At 44.2% G+C, this 26917-nt stretch overlaps 1 protein-coding gene across 5 annotated transcripts in view; it reads left to right on the plus strand.

The window, feature by feature from the left end:
- Asph (aspartate beta-hydroxylase) overlaps positions 1-26917 on the plus strand; it is a 159719-nt gene that overhangs the window by 97556 nt on the left and 35246 nt on the right. For all 5 annotated transcript variants that reach the window (XM_057790317.1, XM_057790315.1, XM_057790316.1 and 2 more), the window contains 5 exons: positions 5190-5275; positions 9711-9797; positions 15530-15680; positions 17836-17972; positions 23483-23581. In XM_057790317.1, the coding sequence (XP_057646300.1) occupies positions 5190-5275; positions 9711-9797; positions 15530-15680; positions 17836-17972; positions 23483-23581 (560 nt within the window). The remainder of the gene's footprint in view (positions 1-5189; positions 5276-9710; positions 9798-15529; positions 15681-17835; positions 17973-23482; positions 23582-26917) is intronic.

Consider the following 26917-nt stretch of genomic DNA (forward strand, 5'->3'; position numbering starts at 1 on the left):
TAGCGGTACTGGGTGGTTTTGCGTGTCCGTTTGACATGAGCTAGAGTCATCAGAGGAAGGAGCCTCAGTTGAGGAAATGCCTCCATGAGATCCAGCTGTAAGGCATTTTCTCATCTAGTGATCAATAGGAGAGGGCCCAGCCCATGGTGGGTGATACCATCCCTGGGCTGTTTGTTGGTCCTGGGTTCTGTAAGAAGGTAGACTGAGCAAGCTGTGGGAAGCGAGCCAGTAAACAGCCCTCCATGTCCTCTGCATCAGCCCCTGCCTCTGGGATCCTGCCCTGTTGATACCTGTCCTGACTTCTGCAGTGACTAACAGCAATGCTTTTCCTCCCCAATTTGCTTTTTGGTCATGGTTGTTTTGTCACAGCAACTGAAACCCTAACTAAGACAGTAGTTCACACAGATTTCCATTGGCTTCAGAAGCAGAATTTTAGCTGGGCAGTGGTGGTGCGTGCCTTTAATCCCAACATCTGTGAGCTCAAGGCCAGCCTGGTCTACAAGAGCTAGTTAGTTCTAGGACAGCTAGGACTGTTACACAGAGAAACCCTGTCTTGAAAAGCCAGTAAATAAATAAATAAAAAATAGAAGAATTTTAAAGTAAATTAAGAGGCTGTGTGTAGAAGTTGCAACTAACGTTGGTGTGATGCTTCATGCCTCTATCTTCCATGGTGGGTAGGCGGGGTCAGATACCCATATTGTAACTAATGTCGGTGTGATACTTCATGCCTCTCGCTCTCTTCCATGGCAGGTAGGCAGAGTCAGATACCCACAATGCATTGGTGGAGACTTGGCCAGATATCTTATCTTATCTGACTTAGCCAGACATTTTAAATCACCCAGAAGTGGCAATGCTGAACCCCATGCTCTCATCTTTCTACTAAGCCAGAGTGGGTCTGTGTAATGTAACTGGGTGCTTAAGACACAAAATGAAGGAAAATTACTATGGTTTTTAAAGCTCCCTTTATCTTTAGAGACAGTAATACAAAGTTCAGTTAGTTCCATTGCACAATGCACTACTTACACTAATACTTAATTCCACTCTGCCATCATGATCAAAGCTCACGAACCACCCACTTTTCCAATGCCTGGGCCAGATGCCAGAGATAGGAGGCAATTGTAAAGAAGGCTGGCATTGCAGACTACTGGGGACAACCCAAGACCCAATCTTGGCTCCACAGTTTCCAGAATATGTATCCTGGGTAAGGGACGTGTGTATAACCAATTTAAGCACTAGATAAATGCCAGCTATGTATCAACAAAGAATTTCCCTGGTGTAATAACAAGCACCTGAGAAACCCAGGAGACTTAGGAGGCTGAGGTAGGAAGATCATCTGAGACAGAGTTCAAGGCCAGCCTAAGCAACAGAGTAAGACCTTTGTTCATAACCAAAACAAGAAGAATAATAGAGGCCCAGAGTACAGCTCATTTAGTAGAGTGCTTTCCTTGCATGAAGAAAGCCCTGGGCTCAGTCTTGATCCTGTCCTTTGTAAAACCTGGCCTGGTGGCTCATGTTTATTACTGGCCTGTATTGGAGGCAGGAGGATCAGATACGAAATGAAGGATTTGAAGTACAACTGCCTCATTTTCTTTCTTTGTACTTTTGGAAAAAGACTTGTATTGACAAAGATTGAAAAATAAAAGTCTTCTTATAATGTAGACAGAATCCTCATGAGCCATCTTAAGTTATCCAAACTCAACAAAATAGCCATCTTTCCCAGTCCGTTATGTTTCTACTTTGAAAGGCCCAGTGGCTGACCATGGTGGTGCAGGGCTATAATCTACCTTAGGCAGCTCAGGCACGAGGATTACAACATCCAGACTTGCCTGGTGTGCAGAATGAGCTCAAATGTAGCTTTGGGAAATTTAAAGAAAACTTGTCTCAAAATAGTAGAAAGAGAAGTGGGTAGAGCATGTTCCTGGGGTGTATTATTCTTGGGGTTTAATCCCTAGATTAAAATGAACTCTGTTAACATTATTGAAATCAAGGAAAATCGGAGGCTAAGATGTCTTTGGAAAACCAGTCCAAACTCTCCTTTGTAAGTAAAGAAACTGAGGTACAGGGAGGATAAGAGAGTTTGCAAGTCCTGTCTTGACAGGAACCAGGTCTCATCATTCGACATCTTGTTCATTGACCTCCAGAATAAGGATGGAGTGAACTTTTATTGTTATTAAAGCTTCTCCCTGCTTATAAACATTTAAAAATAAAAATAGCCTTGATTGGCTAAAACTTCAATTTAGGATGAAAACTGGGGCAGGCTGCTTTCTTGGCAGTGGATGCTATGAGGTTTTGATATTTTGTCTGTTTTTGTGCTGCTGTAGAAATGTTGAAGTACTAGGGTACTTACATGTGACTCTTTAGTGGGCATTTCATTTTACTGTAGACTGTTCTGGGTGCCCTAAACTGCCAATAATTTTTTACCTAAATAAATCTCATGTTAACTTGAACTCCATGCCTGGTGCCACGGAGGACACATTGGGAAGACATACAACACTTTCAGTGAAGCCTGCCCTCAGGTTCACACGGTCTTTCCTGGAAGGCCCCACTGTCACCCTGCTAACACAAGAGATGTTAAGTCTTCGCTGAGACGATAAGACAGGAGCTCCTGTGGCCACCATTCCACACCCCGAACTGGTTTCATTTCTGTGTCGGCATCTATGCTAACATACGATATGCCGTGGAGAAGTCCCATCATTTGGCAATATTTAGGTCTCTCTTAAACAGTTTTCATCTTCAGGACAGTTAGGAGTAAGTAGAAGTGAGAAGGGGAAGGAAACAAACCAGACCTGAGCAGTCATTTTCAGTCTGTAAATAATGAGATTTGAAATACTTAAAGTTTCAGCTTTATTTCTGAGGAGAGATGATTGAAAGATGGGGCTTGGGTAACAGAATACTGGATTTCTTCATGATGGGCTCCAGAACTGGGCGTGCTTTCCCACTCTGGGTACCAGAACAGCTCTAGCTCTTCAGGGTGGGAGCCTCCTCCATGAGTGATCAGCTCAGCTGAGTGTGCACTCTTCTGAGGTCACCCCGTGTGTGAGGAGGTCAGGCAGCTTTCTAGGCTTGCGCTCTCCCGAGTCCTTCTGTCTAATTTACGTTTGTGCTCCTTTCAAGCACATGTCCAGGAAGATGGTGAAGGGCTAAGACTCAGATACACAGGCATATCCCTTTACCAATAACTCACAGCCTCTATCCTGGGAGGGCAGGAGGTTAAGCATTTTTAGGCAACTTCTCACCTGTTTATTGGAAGTAGCAGAAAGAGAGAGGCCTCTGTGACCCAGCATTAGCCGAGACTCCACAGCTGAGGCTTGGTCCACGCTGGACACCAGCATTTACAAACAGTAACTCTAGAGGATGCCAGAGACAGTGATCATTCCCTGCACCTAGGTTTTTGTCTGATAAAGTGATTTCTGCGTCTAGCTTTTGCTAAGTGCCTCATGCACAACCTTGATTTAATTATCATATTCAACTCCCACCCCACCCCATTTTAAAGCAGGAAAGTGACTCGGGTTTAGAACCCTCCATGGCATGTATGTATGTGTATGTATATATGTATGCATATATATGTGTGTGTGTGTCCGTGTGTATTGTTGTATGCTGTCAGCCATGATAAGAGTTAAGTCCCAGACTTTTGCCACCATCCTTTTACTGCTGACTTTCCCCTCTGGAAGATCTGTTCTTACCCACGTTTTAGGTGAGGAAGCCAGAGTGCTGAGACGGTAGGTGGCAAAGTGCCATCACGAGGTTGGAGAGAGGAGGGTGAGCAGAAGTTGGTAGACTGAGGTTTGGAAGGGTTGGTTGATCTGCTGTGAAATGGCAGAGACTTCAACACTATTAGATGCTGATGGAGCCTAAGAACAGCTAGCAAGTGAGACAGAGAAAGATTCATTTCTTGGGCTGAAGAAGAGGGTCTGTGGGTGCATGCATGGACTCTTGGGGAATCAGAGTCTCTCCTGCTTTGTCTCAGAACAAGGTGAAGGTTAATAAGTTTGTAAGTTTAATGTAAAAAAAAAAACAATTTATCTTTGATTGTTCTCATTTATCCTGTTGTATCCGGTTTCTCTATCTGTCAGCTTCTGCAGTATCCTTAAAGCCTTTGACAATCTGGGTTCCCAGGAAATTGGGTGCACCTAGGTATTCCAGGGTCATTACCCAGTGTGCACCAGCAGGCCCTGCCCTCAATTCGGCAGAGTGGAGCATCCTTTTAGGAGAAGGGCCTTGGTTTGCATAGGGCCCCAAACCACTTGATAAATAAGTGATAAGACAAGACTCAGCTTCGGTTTAAGACATGGTGCCCGGGTGGTGATGGTGCACGCCTTTAATCCCAGCACTTGGGAGGCGGAGGCAGGTGGATCTCTGTGAGTTCAAGACCAGCCTGGTCTACAAGAGCTAGTTCCAGGAGAGGCTCCAAAACCACAGAGAAACCCTGCCTCAAAAAGAAAAAAAAAAAAAAAAGACATGGTGCCACCCTGCAGGAGTGAATATGTACATCATTACAGGGATGAATATGGCAAGAGAGGGAAGAACCGTCAAAGAGCCATGTTCGCGGTAAAGGAGAGACAAGGCTGGGCAGAAGACAAAAGCCTCCGGAAGAAGAAATAGGCAGGGAGAGAGTTAGCAAACCGAGCAGCATCCAGTATGGGGGGAGGGGTTATCAGTCACATGGCTTTGAATGAAAGCATGGGAGTATTTTCAGCCAAGAAGCATAAGGAAAGTCATTTTATGGAGAAATTTGCCTAAGAAATAGTGCTTAGTGTAAGAAGGGAGCCTGCATTATTCACATTTAGCAGAAGCATGGAATCTATAGAGTAGTTGTGACTTCCTGTCATGGGTTTTTCTGTCCAGCATGAATATGGCTCATGACATCCCAAAGCAATGACACCTGATGGTTCTAGTAACGTGAAGGAGATTTTAAGTAACCAGGAGAATTAGGAAGTGGGCATGAACTGTGGGTGAAGTTCACCCACTGACTTGGTCAGAATGGTGTCTACATTCAGTTTGCCGTGTAGTGCAGGATAGCCCACAGGATGGCAGTGTTTTCCTAGGTGTTACCAGCTCTCTGTTCACTGATTAAAAGTGAACTAGAATATTCTTGCTCCTTCAGTTACATGGACAGCAAAACGTGCCTTCTCATAACCGCCTTGACAGAAAAAGAAATTAAATGGAAAACATTTCTCTTTCTCTTTCAGTTAAGAAAAAGAAGCCTAAACTTCTGAACAAATTTGACAAAGCAATCAAGGCTGAGCTGGACGCTGCAGAAAAGCTGAGGAAAAGGGTAGGTCGCTGCTTTTGTTTTGCACAACAATGTGCAGTAGTTTTATTGTTAAAATCTTGGGGATTGTAAATTTTTGGAACGTGTAATAATGATAGTGACACCAATACTAAATGGGAAAGAAATAATCTGTGACCTTCCCGGACACCTTGGCACATGTGAACCAAGTCACGTGGGCAGCACTGCACTCAAGGGCCGCAGTGGAAGAGGATGGCCGTCAGGACCTCTGACCTAGTGTCAGCTCACCTCCATCGGCTTCTGTTTGCATGAATTTTGTAGCTGCTCGGCCACTGCAGGCTTCAGTTTCCTCATTTATAGAATAAAAATGATATGTATGACTCCCAAATCCCTCTTGGTTTTTGTAAAACTCATAAGAAAAAAGATATTGCCACTGCTCAATACCATGTTACCATCACAGTCAATTCTGTAGGCCTTGTGCGGACACAAGAGTCTCGAGTCCAGCATCTTTGGCCATGAAATGACACAGGCCTGGTGTTCTCCTCACACACAAAGCTCGTGGCAGCTTTGCTCTGTTATCAAGTAATGGGAATGTTCTGCTTTATCACTAGATGGTTTAACTTTTGAAAACAATGAATCGACATAAGATTGAAATCTTTATCTTTATTAGTGTAGTCATAGCCATGTAACATATTACAATAATAAGATAATCCACAATATATTTATTATATTGTGGTCAGGATGCTTAATTAATTATCTCCTTGTGTTTTTTTTTATCTTAGAAATGTCTTTTTTTTTTTTTTTTTTTTTTTTGGTTTTTCGAGACAGGGTTTCTCTGTGGTTAGAAATGTCTTTTTGACTGCATTTAAATTCAGAGTCTGTAGTGGTCATTAGTTTTTCTGCTATGTGCTTTTCTATTGAGTAGCCATTAGCTGCAAAGAAGTGGGCTAAAGGCATGCAAGCAAGGAAGCCGCTAAGAGAAACCATGCAAGTTAGGAATGGGAATGGGATAAGCTTGTACTTCTCACCTGTTTATTGGAAGTAGCAGAAAGAGAGAGAGGCCTCTGTGCCCAGCATTAGCCAAGACTCCACAGCTGAGGTTTGATCCACACTGGACACCAGCGTATACCAACAGTAACTCTAGAGGATGCCAGAGACAGTGACCATTCACTGCACCTAGGTTTTTGTCCGATAAGTGATTTCTGTGTCTGTCTTGTTTCGCTTCATAAAGCAAATCTGTCCTATGAGCTTTGCTGTTGTTGTCATTTGCTTGTTTTTGTTTTGTGCGTTTGTGTGGGGTTGCATTTCTCGATCCAAATGAAGCAGGGACCCTCTTCCCTCATCTCATTGTGTTTCCTTCTGATTCTCTGCCCTGGATCATGCCTGTAATCATGAGGAGGCTATAGGAAAGGTGACTTTTGGGCTAAAGCATAAATGAAGGCCCTTAAAGAAGGAGTCTTCTGTGGTTGTTATGAACAATGAACACAGGCTGACTTACCAGGGAGCTTATAAGTCAGTGGGATCTCCAGTGCTGGCAGGGTGTTCTCCAGCCCCGCTCGTTTGGAGAAATTATGGTGTTTTCCTTAAGGAGCACTGTGAGTCTGTAACGGGGAGAATTAAAGAGGAAGGAACAGAAGCCCCGCCATTCGTGTCTGCTCTCGAGACATGTTGTGACAAAGCCATCAACATAATTAAGTCTTGTTTATGATTGTTTTTATAGCTAGTATTTCCAAAAGATACAACTCAGTATACAAGAATAGTTGAAGACTGAGCCAAGGTGCTCCAGACAGCTGGTACAGCCTCGTCCATCCCTCACGTCCAAGTTCTACACTGTGGGGAAGCATGGGCTAGCTTTCTGTTATAGCCAAAATTGTATGGAATCAGATCACATTTGAATAACCTAAGATGTCTTTATTCGCTAATGGATGTCTATTCACATGTGTGGGTGTACACATGCCCTGATATCCGTGTAGAGATCTGAGGACAGCTTGCTGGCATCGGTTCTCTCCTGCTATGTGGGTTCCCAGAATCAAATTTGGATTGTCAGGCTTGGTGGCAAGTGCCTTAGCCTACTGAATCATCTTGTTGTCTCTGAATCATTGAATTTTTAAAAATAACATGTTTATTTAAAAATTTCCTTTATCCACCCCACTGGATTTAATATAACCTAATGAAATGTATTCATTTTTAATGGAATTATTTATTAGAATAGTATATTTTAGTGGAATCATTATTGTAATAGTATTATAAATGAAAGTCTTTAAGGAGGTAATATGTGTACTCTTCCTTTTTTGGTGGTGGTGGTTTTTTGGCATTTTTTGGTGGGAGGTGGAGGTAATAAGAAAGATAACAAGCAGGATGAGCACATGGAAGGTCACACCACAGCCTATAATTCTTGCTGCTCATGAAGTCACCTCCACTTCCTTGCAGGCAAAATTGAGAGAAACAGAAGCGGACTAGAATAGTCTAGTCTAGCAGAATAGAATAGAATAGAATAGAATAGAATAGAATAGAATAGAATAGAATAGAATAGAATAGAATACAATAGTTCAACATAATAGCTGTCTGTATGGAGCCCACAGAGAAGTGCTCTGCTACAGAGTGAGTGGATAGTGAAGGGTCTTGATGAGCCCACAATTTCCCATATCACTCCAGGGGATTCTGCAGTCCATCTGCACCGACTGTCAGGATGGCCTTCAGCACTGCCCGCTGGCTTCACACCAAAACAGTGTGGGCCATGTACACATCTCTACAGGGCTGTCTCTATATAAGTAAGCTACATTGAAGAACAGATCATATTAGGAAGTTAATTATTAATACCACATGCTTTTCAAATCAGAATAAGTGTGGAATAGCAGTATTAGTAGCTAGGAGAGATTTGGAGGGAGAGAAACTGAGTAAAAACAGGCACATTAATATTACAGTCAACTCATATGAGCACCTACGATGATCCCCTATGAAAGCCACACAGCCTGTTGCTTGAGGCAATCCAAAGGCTACGTTACCAAAGAGGAATGATGTGTTGTGACATTTGTTATGAATCTTGGTGCTCCTGTGTTTTCTGTCTGTTAGTGGTACACTTAACACCATGGCCGTGAAAGTTGTTTTGGCAATTAATGGATATGAAATAAGCTGAAATGGTCCACCAAAAGATAACCAAATACTAATCCCTGGAATCTGTACAGGCTTCCTCACTTGGAGACAAGGTCCTTCAAATGTGATGGCATTAAGGATCTGGAGGTAGAGAGTCTACCGGATTCTCCATTTGGTCCCTTTGTTTCATTAAATGAGGGGACCATGATACAGAGGAAATATAAGGTGGCATGCACAGAGAAGATGTGCACCTACCAGAGTGGCGGCAGGAGTGATGGGGCCACCAGCCAAGGAACACGGGAAGAAAGGGGTGGACTTCCCTCTGGAGCCTCTGGAGAGTGTGTGCTCTTGGCATTTCAGCCAAGAAAATGTGATTTTGATATCTGCCTGCCCAGAACTGTGAAAGAACAAATTTCTCTTGTTTTAAGCCACCAGGTTTAACCAGGTGGTATAGCCCCACATCCATCGGAAGTGAAGGCCCACATTGGTAAACTGGAAAATGATCCCCAACCCCCCGCAAGGATAACCATTTCTTGAAATCCATAAACGTTGCCTTAGAGACATTTTTAAGATGGATCTTTGTAGGTATGATTTTCATGGATGGTCTGAAAGTCCCTGAATGTGTCGTTTTTAGAAAGGCAAGCAGAGATTTGGTCCAGCAGAAGGCAAGACAAACAGACGTAAAAGGAGACGGTCTGAAGAGGGAGGGGAGTGGAGCCATGCAGCCCCAGGCTGAGGGATGATGACAGCTTCAGGAGCTCGAGTGGTGTGGACAGATTCTGCCCCGGAGCCTCTCCAAAACCTTGATTCCAACATCACAAAACCAATTCAGCCTCCGGTTCTCCAGCCATGAAATTCGTAGTCATTCATTGGCTCCCACTTAGGACGCTGATTGTATTTATTTCTGAAGTAAAGAGAGGGAGGCAGGACCTCATGCGTGCCATGGAGGCAGGCATGTGTTCAGATGAGCCAAATCAACCCCAACTTCCACTAGAGACCAGTACCGTGGTCACTAGGACTGACGGTCTTCTTGTTTGTTCTTCGTCCTTTTCAGACTTTGAAGCTGTGGTGACCTCATTGCCTCCGACAGGCCTGAGGCATCCCACATGTAACTTAAATGTTTCATGAAGAAAACCTGTGGGGACTCTGTCAATTGAGAAAAATGTGGTTATCTTCAACAAAAGTCTTGTTTCATCGTTACGACACACCTCATTTTAAAAATTAAGAAATATTCCTTACAGTTTTAATGTCACAGCTTTGTCTTTTGTAAAGTAGCCGGTTCTGTTTAGCATTCAGAAAGAATTCCAAAAATTTCTGATTGAATTGTTTGCTTACTATTAAATAACAAAACTAAATATCATTATTCCCTGGGGTTATATTCACACAGGGTAAAGTCGAGGAAGCAATGAATGCATTTGAAGAACTGGTTCGGAAGTACCCCCAGAGCCCACGAGCGAGATACGGCAAAGCACAGGTAGCCTGGCCTTTCTCAGAACACTTTCCTGAAGCTCACATGTTTTGTGCAATCAGAGTTTTCTCTCTTCCACATTTGCTTTCTAATTTCTAGGTCATTTCCCAGATAGATAGATAGGTAGATAGGTAGATAGGTAGATAGATAGATAGATAGATAGATAGATAGATAGATAGATAGATAGATAGATGATAGACAGACAGACAGACACATACACAAAGAAAACATACCATCTTAATTGAAGCAATTTTCAATACTGCATCTGTCCAATCTAGTACTTCCAAATGACTTGTCTCTGGTTTTGCAAAGAAAATAGAGGGAGGGCACCTCTGCCATTAGTTCTCTGTCACCGCAACCTCCCTTCTGTTTGAATTTTCTATGATTTTCATTTCTGGTTTAGAGCATCTAGGCTCTGTCGTGTGATTCCTGACAATGTGTCTGCCTTGGAGAGACCTTTTAAAATGTGACATGGATGGCACTTTGTTTCTTTCCCTTGATTCATTTCTCATCAGCCACCTCCTCCTTATTTCTTTCTCCATCATCTCCTCTTCTGGGTTTTATCGTCTTCCAACTCCTGTCGCAAGGCTTGGCCACACTCACCTGCGTCATCACGAGCCCAGCTGTGCTGCAAATGTTGATTTTGCATTTGTTTGATAGACAGTCTCCTGTGGCCACAGAAGAGGACACAAAACTGGTTCGACATAAAAGCGTTCATTGTGTTCCTGACCTTAAACTAGGAAACTGGTGTCCTGTGCACTGCCACCATGGAAGACGGCAAGAATGGCAGACAGATTCGGGTTGACGGTATCGCATGATCTTTGGGATTAAAGGCATGTGCCGCCACCACCCGGCTGGCAGTGGGATTCTATGAGCATTCTTTTTTTTTTTTTTTTTTTTGGTTTTTCGAGACAGGGTTTCTCTGTGGCTTTGGAGCCTGTCCTGGAACTAGCTCTGTAGACCAGGCTGGTCTCGAACTCACAGAGATCCACCTGCCTCTGCCTCCCAAGTGCTGGGATTAAAGGCGTGCGCCACCACCGCCCGGCTCTATGAGCATTCTTATGTAGTCTCGGTTGTGGCTGATTTGAGTGAAGGTGACAGAGCAGACGACACTTTTCTTGGGAGGAAACTGAGATGAGTCAGGGTCATGGAAGGAGCTGCTAGGTAGAGGAAATAGAGAGACATAGGTCATGATTCATGGCAACTGTATTGGTGTCAGAAATCTGAACAGAATGAGGGGCCTACTGGGGGCAGGGGGCAGACAGGGAGGCCAGCAGCCCCTCACATCTCTTCTTCTCCGTGCCTTGGGAAGCCTTTGGAGGCTATTACTCACGTAGGTGACCACCTGGTGGCTTTCTGTAAAGATTGCTTTGGTTGCCAGTTGAGAGAGAGCACAATCAGATGCACAGAAAGTAGGTGGTTGTCGCGGTGCGGCATGCGTGAGATGCTGGTGGCGTGGGCTGTGACCCGGCCATGGAGGGCGATAAGGGCAAGGAGAGATTCGAAAGGACCTTAGAGAAAAGGAACTGACCGCTGACTCCTGGTTTGCCGTGAGTAGCTGAAGAGAAGGGAATGCCAGTTCCTGGACAGGCAGAGCAGCTATCAAGCTGGTTTGCAATTGCAGTGGTTATTAGAGACTCATGGGGCACATCAAGGAGACCACGAGATTATGGAATTTGGAAGTCAAGAGTAAAGCCAGAGCTGGTGAAAAAATATGTCAAGGAGTGAGCTTCATGAAAGAGAAGGAGTGCTGAGGTCGAGCTTTGGCGGGATACAGGTCCCAGAGAGGAGATATGGAGCCGGTGGGGGAAGAAAGGTACAGATGCACAGCTGAGGGTTTAGCATCTCCCTCCCTCAACCGGAGAGACTGTTTATATACAGTGTTGATTCCATAGGTCATTTGGTAAGTATCAGGGCCCTAGATCCCTTTTTACTTCTTCATTAATTGCCCAGGGTGAAAAAAGCAAACTACAGACCAGACAGCCTTATCCAAAACAGCTTTAGACAGCGGCTCTCAAATCAGGAAGTTACAGATTTGTCAGGGTCTGCAAAACATAGGACCTTTTGTTTTTTTACCATCTGTGGCTAGGCCGCCTGCTCATGTGGTTACAGTATGTTAGACAGTCTGGAATTATTTTTACCTTAACCAAGTAGAATCATCTGATGTTTTCTAAAATGCAAGCTTTACAAAATAATTCTTAATAAGCAATTGACTGGCTGATTACAGCATTTTCATGTCCCTTAGTTTTATAGTAGGGACTTGTTCTTTTTTATGCTCCCAGAAAGGAAGACCCTAGTACAGGGCTTCGTTATAGGGCCATGGATATGCTTGTGACGTCCTGTATCCAGAACTGAGCAAAGCATTTCTCAAAATCTCCCCCATTGATGCCACAATCCTTGGGGCACAAGGAAGACCCTTCCTTCTGTGACTCTCCTTTCAGGCTGTGACCCCCTGTCTTCAAAGTTTCCCTCGGGAACATAAATATATTTCCCTGGGGGCAGCCTGAGCAGAAGCTCCCATTATTACACAAGAGCTCCTAAGCACTCCAGCCACAGATTCTCTTGGTGAAGGTTCACTGGAACGTCGTCAACCCGTGTCCTCCACTTCAGGATTCACGCTGTCCCTTGTGCCCTTCCCTGCACCAAAGGAGATGATCTTGGACTGGAAACAATGGGTAGAGAGCTTTAGATGTTAGTGTACCAAGAAGTAGCAACCAGTATCCCCTTGTGTGTGACCCTCACAGCTAGGGACGCATCAACAGGAGTACAGCGTGTCTCGCTCTGAACTGAAGGTGGATGCCACTTGCGAGCCAGCTGCTCAGAGTCTTTCTAGCCCATTCAAAAGTAATTAATTGAATTTCATTAATTTAATTTACCTAAATCAAATTTGCAAAACAATTAATATAAATAAGTTTCCCATGATCTTGGTACACACACAGCGCATAGCAACTGTGTGGTTTTGGTAAACTGATTGGGCCATAATCTTCTAACACTGGGAAACTAGGTTGCTATTGAGAGAGGATGTTTGTCACCAAAAGATCCAGGATGTCCAGATAAGTGATGTGTTTTGCCATTAATACCAAGTCCTTTGATTACGGAAAGTCCATTAACTGGAAGGAAAATGGTTGTTCAAATGTTAATTATGGCAGATTGTTCTGTGCTTTGCAAGTGTTCTCTGTATGTATTGTAATCACGGTGACTGGAGACTCCGGATGTAGAGCTCTCTCTGTGTGCAGTTTTCCTTCACAGGAGGAACTGGAGATGGGGGCCTCAGGCAGTAGTTTTTAATCTCTAAGATATTACACTACAGATGTTATCAGTGTTAACACTAATGTGGCATAAAACAAAAGTTAAGCATGACAAATTAAATTTTAATCGAGTCATTTAAAGGAAACTTGGAATTTTTAGGAGTTTTAAAAAATAAAAGTCGACAAATTTTGTAAGAAGGACTAAACTGTGACTTTTCCAATTCTCAGCAAATTCGGCAATTTCTTTGCAATATCGCAACAGCTCTTAAAGCGCCAACACCAAGTCAAATATAAACTGTAGTGTCTATATTTTTAAGTATCACTGATTACATGCTATTCTTGGATCTCTGCAAAAAATCACTTTTGAGCAAGTTCCTGAAGCAGTGAATGCAAAAATCTTAAATTATTGACTGAATTCACTTCATTAGTGGCTCTGAGGTACAAAGTGACAGGTTCCCTAGGAGGTTTGAGTGAATTAGTCTGCCCAAGAATGTGACAGGAATGCCCGTGACTGAAGCTCGTTCTTAGCCTGGCTTGGGTGACCCATAGACATCAACTGTTAAAAGGCTGATCATTCTACACATACCAACTGATGTTGGTTCTCACAAATGATTTGCCCTCTGAGGAAGGAGATGCGAGGATTTTCTTACCAAGTCCTCGGACTTTACATACTAACCAGCAGACAGCTTATGTTAAATAGTAATTATATCCACCCTTTCTAATTTTAAAAACACACTACTTTTAGCATCAAACTGCTGTAATTTTTCTTGAATGCTGATCTTCAAATGAAAGTCTGTAAACTCTGATGAGCTATTGAGGTCCACCTTACACCTGCACCCCCCTGACCAATTTTTCCTGCCTCTGGTATTTTATTCCCCATTCTCTATCTGAAGTTACATCTTGGGTATTTTATTAGGAAAATAAAGGTATCCAGAGACTTTCCCCTCTCACACAATTGCACTGATACCTTGTATCCATCCATTGGCAGGTATTAGCTGCCCTGTCCCCTTCTCTCCTCCCCGACCAGAAGACTTCCATGTGGTTTGTGTCTTCTCTTGTTCCCAGGTTTTTCCCTTTCTGCTGGGTCTTTTGCATCTACTGAGAACCATAATGTATCATCTCATCCTGAAGACTTCTCTCTGGGCTCTCAGCCCCCTCTACCTATAGACACATTTTCTGGTTCCTGTTATGGCTAGCCTTCTTGAAGGAGTTCCCCTCCTCCTCCATCCTTCCCATGTTCTCTTCACGCGGCTCCTTTCTGACACACGTCTTCAAGAAATCCCCTGAAGCCATGGTGCCAGGCCCATTGAAGGAAAGAGCAGTCCATCACGTTCTCTTCGCTGTCCTCCTCTTGTCCTTCTTGATGGCCACTTGGAGTACACTTCTTCTCGACCCCCTAAAGCCTTTGTCTTCTGCTTGGCCTCTGGAGCATTGCTGTGTTGTAGTGTTCTTCCTACGTAACTCTTTCTTCATCCCCTTTGCTTGTCTTCCTATGTCTCCCCAACCTCTAATGATCTTGAAACAATGGATCATCTCAGGATTCAGCTCTTGGAACTCCTCTGAGTCTACACTCATGACTTCTAGCTTGCCAACTTTAAATGCCATGCCCATTCTTGACCCTTCCCATGTACGTGTCCTGAACACCAGCCTCTCCCCCAACTCCACACCCAGGAATGGACCTGTTGCATGTTTATCTCCACTTGGCATTTGGTTTACTGTATCCAGAATTAAACTCCTGACTCCTTGTTCCCCAAGACCTGACTGTGTCCTATCTTCTCACTCTCAAGGGTAGCAGTAGCTTTCACCTGATGCCACTGTCACCTCCCTCCACCCCTCCACCCGTACAGTCTTCCCTTTGTTCCCTGCTGTGTTGGAAAGCCACAGCCTTTGCTGTTCTCTGCTTTAAAAACTTTCCTGATAGCCTCGCAGTCTGTCCCCTTTTAGACTCCCCTGATTGTCCTGATCAAACCAGTAGTTTTCCCATTCCACATTCATCGCCTGTCAGCCCACTGTGTCTATGAATAGCACCTTGGTTTTCTCATTTCGTCCTTTCCTAAATGGAAGCAAAATGAGAAAAGAGCTTTCTCTAGTTTGTTCAACTCATGTGACACATATGTAGAACAATTGTCTGATCCCTGAAAAGCTGTTGCATGGATGAAATAAATGAGTCACTGAGCACAGAATAGGAAGACCAGACTGTGAACTAGAGTCCTGTGTGTATAACATTCTCATATATTGTGAAGTCCATCCCCATCAGCCCTAGAAAATATCTGGATCTTACAGTTTTCCTCATCTGTACCTAAGTAACGACCTTTTCTTCCTGTGCTTGAAATAGCCATTACCTTGCTTTCTTTTGTTTGTATCATTTGCTAGGGAAAAGGCCAGTTTTCTCTCTGAAAGACCTGTCTAAAGGTTAACTGTCGTGAATCTCTGGGGGAAGTGACAAGCCTAGAGGTCATGGGACAATGATCTGTATGGGGTGTCCTCTAGTGTGAAGACGACTTGGCAGAGAAGAGGAGGAGCAATGACGTTCTGCGCAGGGCCATCGAGACCTACCAGGAGGCGGCCAGCCTGCCCGATGCCCCCACAGACCTGGTGAAGCTCAGCTTGAAGCGACGGTCAGAAAGACAGCAGTTTCTAGGTGAGAAGCGGAGAGCTAAGTTGGAGAGAGACGGCACATGGCCATGTTTCGGTGGCAAGAACGTGGTACCTACTCACAGCCAAAGTGTCTACAAAGAAGCCTAGCTTTACAGCTAGCTTCTGCTAACTTGTCTGTCTTAAATAGACCTTTTCTACATTTAAGCAGTCCTAACCTCAGTAATTTTATACACGTACATATGGGGGGGCTCTGTCTGTGCACACACGGTCGAGTGTGCTTGTAGAGAAGCAAATGTTCGTGAACATCCAGGTCAGAGGGAAACCTAGGTACCATCCCTCCTTATTTTTTAAGGCTCTTCACAAGCCTGGACTGAATGGCTTGATAGTTCCAAGGACCTGCCTGTCTCTGCCTTCCAAGTTTGGGGATTAGAAGCCTGCACCACCATGTGTGGCCTTTTTACTTGGATTCTGGGTATTACACTCAGGTCTTTGTTCTTGCAAGTCTGGTTAGCTTGCCAGTCTTTGAGCTTTTCTCAAGCAAGCATGCAAGGGTGACAGCTCCTGAGGAGGATACCTAAAGTTGTCCTCTGGCTTCTATGTGCACACATACGCATGCATATAAACATACACAGAAACACTGTGGATTTTTACATCCATTTTAATTTTTAAAAAAAATTTGTTAAAATATTATTTAACTTAGAATTATGGACTTCTTTGGTTCCCTGCTAACTTTATTTATTTATTTATTTATTTATTTATTTATTTATTTATTTATGTCTTTCAAGACAGGGTTTCTTTGTAGCTTTGGAGCCTGTCCTGGAACTAGCTCTTGTAGACCAGGCTGGCCTTAAACTCACAGAGATCCGCCTGCCTCTGCCTCCTGAGTGCTGGGACTAAAGGCGTGCGCCACCACCGCCCGGCTCCCTCTTAACTTTTATGCCAAAACATTCTCTTGCATCTTAGCCCTGGAGCAAGGTCACGTGTGAAGATGCCTGACCTCTCACAGACATTCTAGAGTGTTTAGTGTGGTCTCTTCTGCTGAATGAGGCAGGGTCACACTAGGAGGCTCAGAGGCAATGAGACAGAGACCCTGGATCTGCATGGAGGTGAAGTTACCGCACAGTACAGCAGGGGACCAGGGCGCAGAGGAAGGGGCAGGCAGCGGGTTTCTGCAGGAGGTACTCTGGTCTGCACTATTGTCATCATTGACAGAGAAATTCCAAGGCATAAGGAAAGCTGGAGCCTAGGTAGGCAGGTAGTGAGGCCGGAAGTGTACAGAAAAGAAACCAACTTGTAAGAGAAGGAATGGCTGCTTGGACAAGCCACCCTGGGGTTCTGATGGGAATAGCACTAGCCAGCAGTGGGTCACAGACCACAGAATGAATGGGCCAGGCTTTCTGCTAACTGAGGAGCTGCAACCCTGACTGAACCTGCTGCTGCCTCCTGACTGACATCCCTTTTAGAGGCAGCTAATCCCTGTGAGGTGGTTTTCATAAGTGCTTGTCTTATTTAGCACTGTCTTTTTGTTTTCAGCTTCTTTCCCCAGTTGGGATAAAGGCAATGATGGTAGACTCAGACTCTTTCCCTCTGAAAGCCACAAAGACAACAGCAGCTGGGATTTCCCGAGCCATGTAGTGCACTGTAGCCTGTCGTCCACCAGAGGCTCCCCTAGTACCAGAAGATGTCTCCTCTGCTCTTTAACTACATCAGTAAGGAGAGACAAGCGACTTGTGTTAGAGAAAGCCTCTGCAGTGAAGCCCCGTCTACGTCCCTCAGTGCCCATTTAGGTCAGCAGAAAAGTACCGACTGCACGGCCCTAAGTCTGACTCTTCGTTATCGACCCTCTATCAAAAACTTTTAAAGCAAATAAACCAAAATGATTTCAGCAGAACGTTTTTCTAAGGAACTAGAAAACTGACATTTTCTGAAGAAGGGATTAAAGATAAAAATGTAAATGTGGATTGACTCCGAAAATAAGGCTGTTTTTACAGTTTAGGGTTGATGCTGTGTTTAGTATCTACGTGAGCCATTGTGTATAGCATTATAACCCTGCTCCCCATGACTCAAGAACCCACTCACAGATGAAGTCAGACGTAAGGTGTTTTCAGGCTCTGTTAAGTCCACTCGCGTGGTTTGTGTTCTCAGCACAAAGGAGCACATAATATTTTTGTTCCTATTCATTATTTTTCCAACATCAGGTCACATGAGAGGCTCCCTGCTTACTCTCCAGAGGCTAGTTCAGCTGTTTCCTAGTGATATGGCATTGAAAAACGACCTTGGCGTAGGATACCTTTTGATGGGAGACAATGACAGCGCCAAGAAGGTTTATGAAGAGGTAAGCACTGGTCTGCTGTGGACAGTGAGTTCAAGTGTCGATGGGAAATTCCATGCCACGTGCACCGTGTCTTGTTCTCTTTATCTTGAATGAAATTGCATGTAAGTTATTATGTCCTAGATAGTCTGGGCTTGGTTTTCCCATTTCTCTTTCTTTCCTGGACCCAGGATGTCACATCTAATATAGGCTGACCTCAAACTCATGGCAATCCTCCAGTCTCAGCCTTCCAACTACCACCATGCCCAATTTTTCCTGTTTTGTTTTTCTTTATTGACCTGTCTCCATTGTCCAGAGTGGCAGGTCCCATAAAGATGATTCAGGTATACATATACATTGACCATATTTATCCTTGTATCTTGATTGGAACAATTTAAATTTTATTCACGGTTACTGTAACATTCTTTAATCTTCCTTTTTTTATCATTCTATAGACAGTTTTCTAAGGGTTTTCTTTGCGGTAGTAACAGAATGAAGTTAATAATGAGGTTGATATGTGTAAATTTTATAATCTTTTTAAATTTTGCAGTATAAGCCTCTCAGGCAAAAGTAGTAGATTATACTGTTTTCAAAAGGGCATTGATGTTCTAGCCAGGGCAGCTTTCAGAAGATTTCTACATTATAGTGGGCATTTTAATAGATAACCTCTAAGTCACAAGCAACTATATAACCCAGAAAACTGGCTCCTTCAGGCAATGAGGGAATTTATTTGGCACAAAGCAAACAGGATGTCGAATGAACTCTGAAGCGAGAGAAAGCTAAGCTCTGTAAAACAAAGATGGATATGAGCGCTTGTTATTCCTTAACTTGGGCCTCTGGATCAATGGTCTCCCAGCCGCTCCCTTTACAGGAAATGCTACTACAGTGAGCTAGCTGTGTAGCTCGAGGGGCTCTTGTGTATTGAGAATGATGTCAACAGTACCAGTCTCACCCCCAGGCCGGAGACCGGGTTGTCTCTCAGTGTGGAGCTCGCTGCTGTTGCTGTCAGTGCTTAATTGAAAAATCATTGAATTTTGAAGCTATTGTCTTTCTACCCTTGTTATTAACTTTATTGTTTTTGAGAGAGCAGAACTTTGACCTTGGCTTTCTATAACATCATTGATGCCTGCACAGGTGAAATGAGGCATTGCAAATGTGTGCCTTCCAGAAAAGACCCACATCAGGCCATAAGACAATTCCATGTGACCATGGTGTCTGCTAGCATACCCGGTGTCCCCTGCCCTGCAGAATTTGTTTAAAAGAAACATTGTATGTGTCGGTGATTCAGAACCTTGTGAATGTAAAAACGAACACACCATCACAGACACAGAAATGGAAATGCAGTGATCCTTCCTCCTTGTATGTCCCCTCCTTCCCACACCCCCTTCTTTCTTCTTGTAAAATTCTCCCATTTCCCATTCCCCTCTTTTCTTTCCTTCCAGTATCCTCAACAATTTGCCGCTGCCTGGGTGTCACGCACACAGGAGGTCAAGGCAAGCTTCAAGAGCACCCTGATTGGCCTCTAACTGTACATGTCTCCTTTCTCACCCTCCAAACCTCTTCCCTGAATGCACTCAGCCCTTCCACCTGACAGCAAGTCTCAGAAATGTGAAACATTTTTCTTCACCTTGAAAAATAAAATTATATTGTTTATGCACCTGAGACCACAGTCTCACCTGGCTGAGCGGACTAGGATGCACGAAGCTCCAGATATTGCTGCATCACACAGCTGATTGGTTTTCTTTTAAAAGAGCTTTCATACATTGAAAGTAATGTCCGGTTTGCCTTTTCCCGTCCTCTTGCGTCTAAACGAATGAACTGTGGCTAATGGATACTCTTTCCCTAGCCGAAGTTTGGCCTGGTGTATTTATCTTTTCTCCCAGTTTCCTTTCAGAAACTGTTACCAGGGTTGCACTTTTTGTACACATTGATTTTTGAGTACATTTAGGAAAACCATTGTGAGATCCTATTTTTAGTTTTCCCTGGTTTTGTTTTCAGCATAGAGACTAGCTTTACAGAGATTTGGTAGGAACCGCTCGCAGCTGCAGCTTTTGGAGACTCCTCCCCCATCTCCTTTCCAAGGGAGTGGTACTGCCACCAGCTTGGGATCCCGACCCAGCATCATTGCCAGTTCTTTGCTGCCCCACACACCCTGTGCAGATCTATGGCTCTGCCGAGCACCGTGCCCCCATGTCTGCGCTCAGTGCATTGGCACCCAGTTACCGAGCTTCCGGGAAGGGGGCTGGAAGTTAAAATACACAGACACACACAGACAGAGAGACAGCGACATGAGTCATCCTTGAATTCCCCAAGAATGCCCCCTTTATTGTGTTCAGGGGCAGATTATATAGAGATAGCCACGCCCCAGCCAAACCCACCAGCAACCACTCTCCTGCCATCAGGAACTCCTGAAAGTCTTGTGCTCAGAGCAGCTGTAGGCACTCAGATCAGGGGATTACAAGAAATTCAGGATCTGGGGTCTCACTGCTCCCAACATGGCTCAGCCAGCCCGCATTTACTAAACACACACACACCAACCAGTTCAGGACCCAATATCGAAGCAATGCAGAATGTGTCTTCATGGGGTTTCCAGTCTGGGGCCAAGCCACCACTTGTCACATTGTCTTCACCGGCCCAGTGCATTCACCAGACACCGGACACCTCTTGCTTGAGCTGGCTCCGATTCTTCTGCAGGGTTGCTGTCCTTTGACCTTCATCTACCCCAAGCACCACCTGACCGTAGCGCCCAACTCCAACTCTGCTGGGCTTCTTCTCATAGAAATGTTCTTGAAATACCATTTACTGTGTACCCTTTCCGATCAACGAGTTCAACCAAATGTTTGGAATGGTTTATAGATTTAAGTATTATCTATCTATACAGTGCATACTTTATAAAAAGTACATACCCTCTAAATGAGATTTAAAGCTCAAATGAAATATTTAGAGTGCTTTCCAAATTTTACTGACCTGAGAAAAATCCTTTCCCCCTGACTAAAGTGTTAATATTTCAGTATCACCACCGCAAAGTGCTACTCATGGTTTGGGAATACCCATGGATCTAATGCACCCAGGATGTTTGCATTCTAAGTATCCATCATGTAGTGCATGCCTAAATGTGACGATAGCATGCATGCTGTCCCGCAGTGGTACCTTGAGCCATCGTGAAGGGCAATGAGGATTACTGGAACAGAAGCACAGTGGTACTTGTAGCAGTCAGTTTGGTGATGAAGATCAACACTGAGTAACAAACGGTCTGGAAGCATAATATGATGTGGGTATGCTGATTCACATCCCAGGCAAGACAGAGTCGTGCGACTCCCACTGATACACAATTTAAAGCACGGATCCATTTAGTATTTTTGGGTCATAATTAACTTGGAAAATGAAGTCTTAGATAAAGGATAATAGGCGGAGCTTTAAAAGTTTGAAATGTTCCTTGCAATGAGTTTTTAGAAATATAGATAGATAGATGCATAGATAGATAGATAGTAGATAGATAGATACATAGATAGATAAACAGAAAGATAATATTCAGACATATAATAAGTGGATACAAAGACTCTCAGTCTTCTTACTGTTTTAGTCTATTTTATTCTCAATCTGATTTCTTGTAAACCCACCTGTGTCTTTGTCTATGATTTTATTAAACCGGTAGAGTCACTGTACACCCATCTACAAAGTGCATGTAAATGTAAAGAAACAGATGGGGATGGGGTCAGTGCTGTCAGCCACTCTGGCACCTATGCCCTGCCCACCCTCCTGATTCTGTGTGTACCAGGTAGGATGCCTGACTGCCCATCTACAAATGAGCAGAAAGCTGTGGGCCTGCTGCCCAGGAACTGTACTTCAGAGCAGAAATGTTTGTCACTTCTTCTCCGTAGCACAAATTCTAATTGATCTCAATAATAAAAACCCAGAGTTAGATATTGGGGAAAGATGCTAAAAGATCAGAGAGGTAAAAGAGCCAGTCACTAGGGAGACTTCTTACCCCTACTGAATCCTCAAAGTGAATGGAGCCCCAGATCCTGTCTCCACCTGCTTTATATTCCTGTCTTCACTTCCCTAGTGTTGGGATTAAAGGCCTGAGATCCCCAGTGCTGGGATCAAAGGTGTGAGCACCACCACCCGGCACTGTTTCTTTTTCAGACTGATTCGATTCCGTGTAGCCCAGAGTGGCCTTGAACTTCTGATCTTCCTGCTTTCTCCTCCCACGTGCTGAAATTAAAGGTGTGTGTCACCACTGGCTGGCCTCTATGGTTAACTAGTGGCTTAGCTCTGCCCTCTGATCTCCAGGCAAGCTTTATTTGTCAGAACACACACAAAATACCATACATTTCTCCCCGGAGGATTAGTTTTCTTATGTCCCTAAACAGAATATTCTGTGATTCAACGTGACCCCTGTCCTTTCCTCCAATCTCTTTGTCTGTTGTGTTGTTTGTATTTCATACCATTTCCTTTTCCTGTTTGTGTGTGTGCACATGTGTGTGCGCGTATGTACACATGCATGTGTGAAAGCCGGAAGAGGGCATCACATCCCTCATAGCTGGAGTTGTGCTCCCAGAAATTTATCTTCATTCATATTTTTAGGCCTGTTATTGTGAAATAATCTCCCACTGCCGAAAGGTTGCACAGGTAAGGACATGGGTCCCCAAACATTCTGGACACAGACCCAGCGCAGAATCAAGGAACTGGACTCTGGTACCTCACTAGGCTAACACACAGGTTCCCAGCACTTAAGGCCCTCTTCAGTGTTGTTCCTGCCAAGGCTCAGTGTACTCTCGTCTGCTGCTATGCTAGGCCTGTAACAGTTCCTCGGGTATTTTCCACTCCCACACCTATGAAAAATGCAGGCAGTGGTTTGGTTACAGCTGTCAGGTATTTCCTCCTCATCAATATGGTTACACTTTTGGAGCAGGTCAGCCTCAGGAGCAGGGCTGTGCCGTCTGCAGTGAGACGGGACCATACGACAGCACGCGTCCTTTCCATGGTCAAGGCAATGCCCCTGTAACGCCACCTGAGTTGCCTTTATGCTCACCGTGCATCTGCAGCCATTCACTCAAGATTCCTTTGACATCACACTCTGCCACTAACTTCAGTGACCACTGATGGTTATTTTTGTGATGAATGGGTCCTAATATGATAGGCTGAAGCATGTATAGAAAGCAATGTGCAATTGCCCTCCAGGTACTCTTTAAGCACAAAAATTCGGTGATTTTCTCTATTCGTTGAAAAGCTTTGATGTCATCAGTTGGCAGGCGTTTTTCTGATTGCAGAGTTAAAACCACGCTTCAGCAGTTACTATCTTCTCCCTCACCACTGTATTCAGGGAGTAATTGCGAAAAGCATTTTGCATTGAGAACAGTGGGTTTGTTTTGTTTAATGATAGCAACGAGACAAAGCGCTACCACCAAGTGTTTGAAGATGTAACATCATCACCCGTTCCAAGTACAGCGAAACTAATTAGGATTTGTTTTGATGCTCACTTGTACAGTTTCTTCTCTGTCACAACAGCTCTTTGCTTTCCTTGACTTCAGGTTCTGAATGTGACACCCAATGACGGCTTTGCTAAAGTGCATTACGGCTTCATCCTGAAGGCACAGAACAAGATAGCGGAGAGTATTCCCTACTTAAAGGTACCTGCTGTGGTCTCCTTCCAGCTGCTCACTTCATGGACTCATTTGAGGCCCCTCTGCCCATTGGTTATGCCTTCTAATTGATTGGCATGCATGGTGGAGGCTTCCTGGCATCGGAGTGGATGCTTCATAGACAGTAGGCTCCTACATCCTGACTGAATATTGGGAAGAGTCACCCACCACGAGATGTGCTTTGTTTGACGTCATTGTTGCCAAAATTCCCAACAGAATCCGTTTAAGTTTTCTTTAGGCTTTTAGTTTCTGGAAGTTGTTCTGGGTCATCACGGGGATGGCATGGCAGAGCTTGTGGTGGCAGAAAGTAGTGACAGTAGCTTGTTCATGTTGTAGTCTCTGACCACTCATCAAAGCACAGGAGTGGCAGGTAGAAGACAAATGACCTCCAAGGCCTACCCCTGGTAACCTGCTCCTCCAGCAAGGTTGTGCAAGCCCCCAAAGCAGTGCTGCATGCTGGAGGCCAAAGCACAGGGACCCGCAGGAGAGGATCCTGACTTCACCACTAACAACATGAGCAGACACTGTTGGGAAAAGACCTTAGGAAGAAATTCCTAACACCAAAGCCATTATAATGTGGTTTTCATTTTAATTAACATTCACAGTTTTCTCCAGCAACAGATTTCATTATGACATTTACATGTTACATAGCACACATTGGTCACCCATTCCTCCGTAGCATAGTTTTTACATATTGGAGAGAAGTAGACAGAATTCATTGATAGTCTCTTAAAATATAGACAGTGTGCTAAGGTCTTTCTTCACAAGTTAAGGAAGGGTCTGCTCTACAGAGCTCCCACTGCCTCATAGCAGATAGATAGATAGGTTTGAAGGCCAAAGCTTGGCTAATGGCTCAAAACCCTAAAATATAATTGTTGCTTTTTCTACCATATTAAACCGAGGCTTGGACGGTTTACCAGAATCACACTTGGTCTTGGTCAGGGCTGTCGAATAAAATCCTTGCTGTATGAGAAATATCACTTCTGTGCGTTACTCATCCCTGCTGCACTCGACCATTGAACAGCGCAGATGTGGCTATCGCGACTGATGAAGAGAATTCAAACCTGTTTAATTTGCTTTGTTTGGGTAGCAGCAGTGTGGAGGCTAAGAGTAAGCTCTGCCACAGCTGCAGTTTACAGGAGCTCATGAGCACTCCCCACCCCCATTACAGAAGTGGGGTGGCTAGCTTCAGTGGCTGCATCAAACGGTTCTCATTGCTGCAACTTGAGAATTCCCACGTTGTGTCCAGTCACACAGGCGTCTAGATTCCTCTTTGCTCCACAACCCTGGGGCATAGAGCTGAGCAGGGGTGCCCTCTAGTTGGCATGTATTCTCATCTGTCCTGGCTATCATCGGACAGCATAGATCTTTCATTCTTCCCGGGGCCATGTGGGCATGTGCATTGGTCTGATTTAAGGTGCCCTCATGTCTCCTTCCACTCTGGAGGCCTGATAGTGTTCTGCCAGCTACATAGGTGGGAACACAAGAGCTGGAGCTGGTATTTAACAAACAAGGATGCTCCATGCCAGTAGTCAATTGGTTGTGTTAGATGCTATTTTCCAACAATGTGCAAATAACATTTCTTCTGGGAGAAGATAATGACCTTTTCAATATGTGTATGTAGTTTTATTATTATTTTTTAAGCATGGGTATGTGGAGCAGGTGCATCCACAGCACACAGCATGCTGCACACGGAGGACACAAGACACCTTGCAGGAACTGGCTTTCTCCTTGCAGCATGTGGGCCCTGAAACTCAAGCTGAGGCCATTAGACTTGGCAGCAAGTCCCCTCACCCACTGAGCCGTATCGCCAGCCCTAGGAGAATGGGCCATATAAGGGGAGGCCTCAAAGATACAAATTTTCAGAAAAGAAGTCCTTGCTATTAACCTATTTCAGACTTTTGTTGATTTTTTTGCTTTTTTTTATTCATTCTCTTAGTATTTTCTCTCTCTTTTTCAAAACAAAAATCTCCGTCCCACTGCTTGTATGAAAAGTGGGAAGAGATAGCAAAACATTCCACAATAGAAACTATTCAGTTAAAAAAAAATGGCATTTGTCAAAATTCCTGTTGGCTGAATCCTGTAAATTTAATAAGAAGTTTCATTAAGTACCCACAACACATTTGTCTGAGGCGGGAAGAAACACCACGTGCACCCTGGCTGATGTCACTCGAAACTGGAGCAGTGAAGTGTCTGCGTTCAGGGGTGCAGACTCTGGGTGTTGTGTGGTCGGGTCTGTAGAGTGAAACAAATGCAAATCCACCGCAGGGAAGTCATCTACAATAGTGAACTATGATTGATCCTGCGGCAGAAGCACACAAGCGCGTGCTAATGTATGGACCAGTTCACTCTTAGTCAATAGTAACACACAAGTGTGTGCTAACGTATGAACCAATCCACTCTCAGTCAATGGTAGCACACAAGTGTGTGCTAATATGTGGACCAGTTCACTCTTAGTCAATGATAGCACACAAGTGTATGATAATGTATGGACCATCCACTCTCAGTTAATGGTAGCACACAAGCGTGTGATAATGTATGGACCATCCACTCTCAATTAATGGTAGCACACAAGCGTGTGATAATGTATGGACCATCCACTCTCAGTTAATGGTAGCACACAAGCGTGTGATAATGTATGGACCATCCACTCTCAGTTAATGGTAGCACACAAGCGTGTGATAATGTATGGACCATCCACTCTCAGTTAACGGTAGCACACAAGCGTGTGATAATGTATGGACCATCCACTCTCAGTTAACGGTAGCACACAAGCGTGTGATAATGTATGGACCATCCACTCTCAGTTAACGGTAGCACACAAGCGTGTGATAATGTATGGACCATCCACTCTCAGTTAACGGTAGCACACAAGCGTGTGATAATGTATGGACCATCCACTCTCAGTTAACGGTAGCACACAAGCGTGTGATAATGTATGGACCATCCACTCTCAGTTAACGGTAGCACACAAGCGTGTGATAATGTATGGACCATCCACTCTCAGTTAACGGTAGCACACAAGCGTGTGATAATGTATGGACCATCCACTCTCAGTTAACGGTAGCACACAAGCGTGTGATAATGTATGGACCATCCACTCTCAGTTAACGGTAGCACACAAGCGTGTGATAATGTATGGACCATCCACTCTTAGTCAATGGTAGCTGCACTGTGAAATTTACATTGCTAGTCTCCTTTTCACACTGTGAAACGTGGACCAGCCTCACAGTCAGGTTTTAATTAGGAGATATAATCTTCCAGATTTTAGGTTTCCCTAGGAGATGTTATAGTTCATACCTGAGGAGAATCTACACCAAACAA

Source organism: Chionomys nivalis, chromosome 16 (genome assembly GCF_950005125.1).
Source record: "Chionomys nivalis chromosome 16, mChiNiv1.1, whole genome shotgun sequence".
Lineage (NCBI taxonomy): Eukaryota > Metazoa > Chordata > Mammalia > Rodentia > Cricetidae > Chionomys > Chionomys nivalis.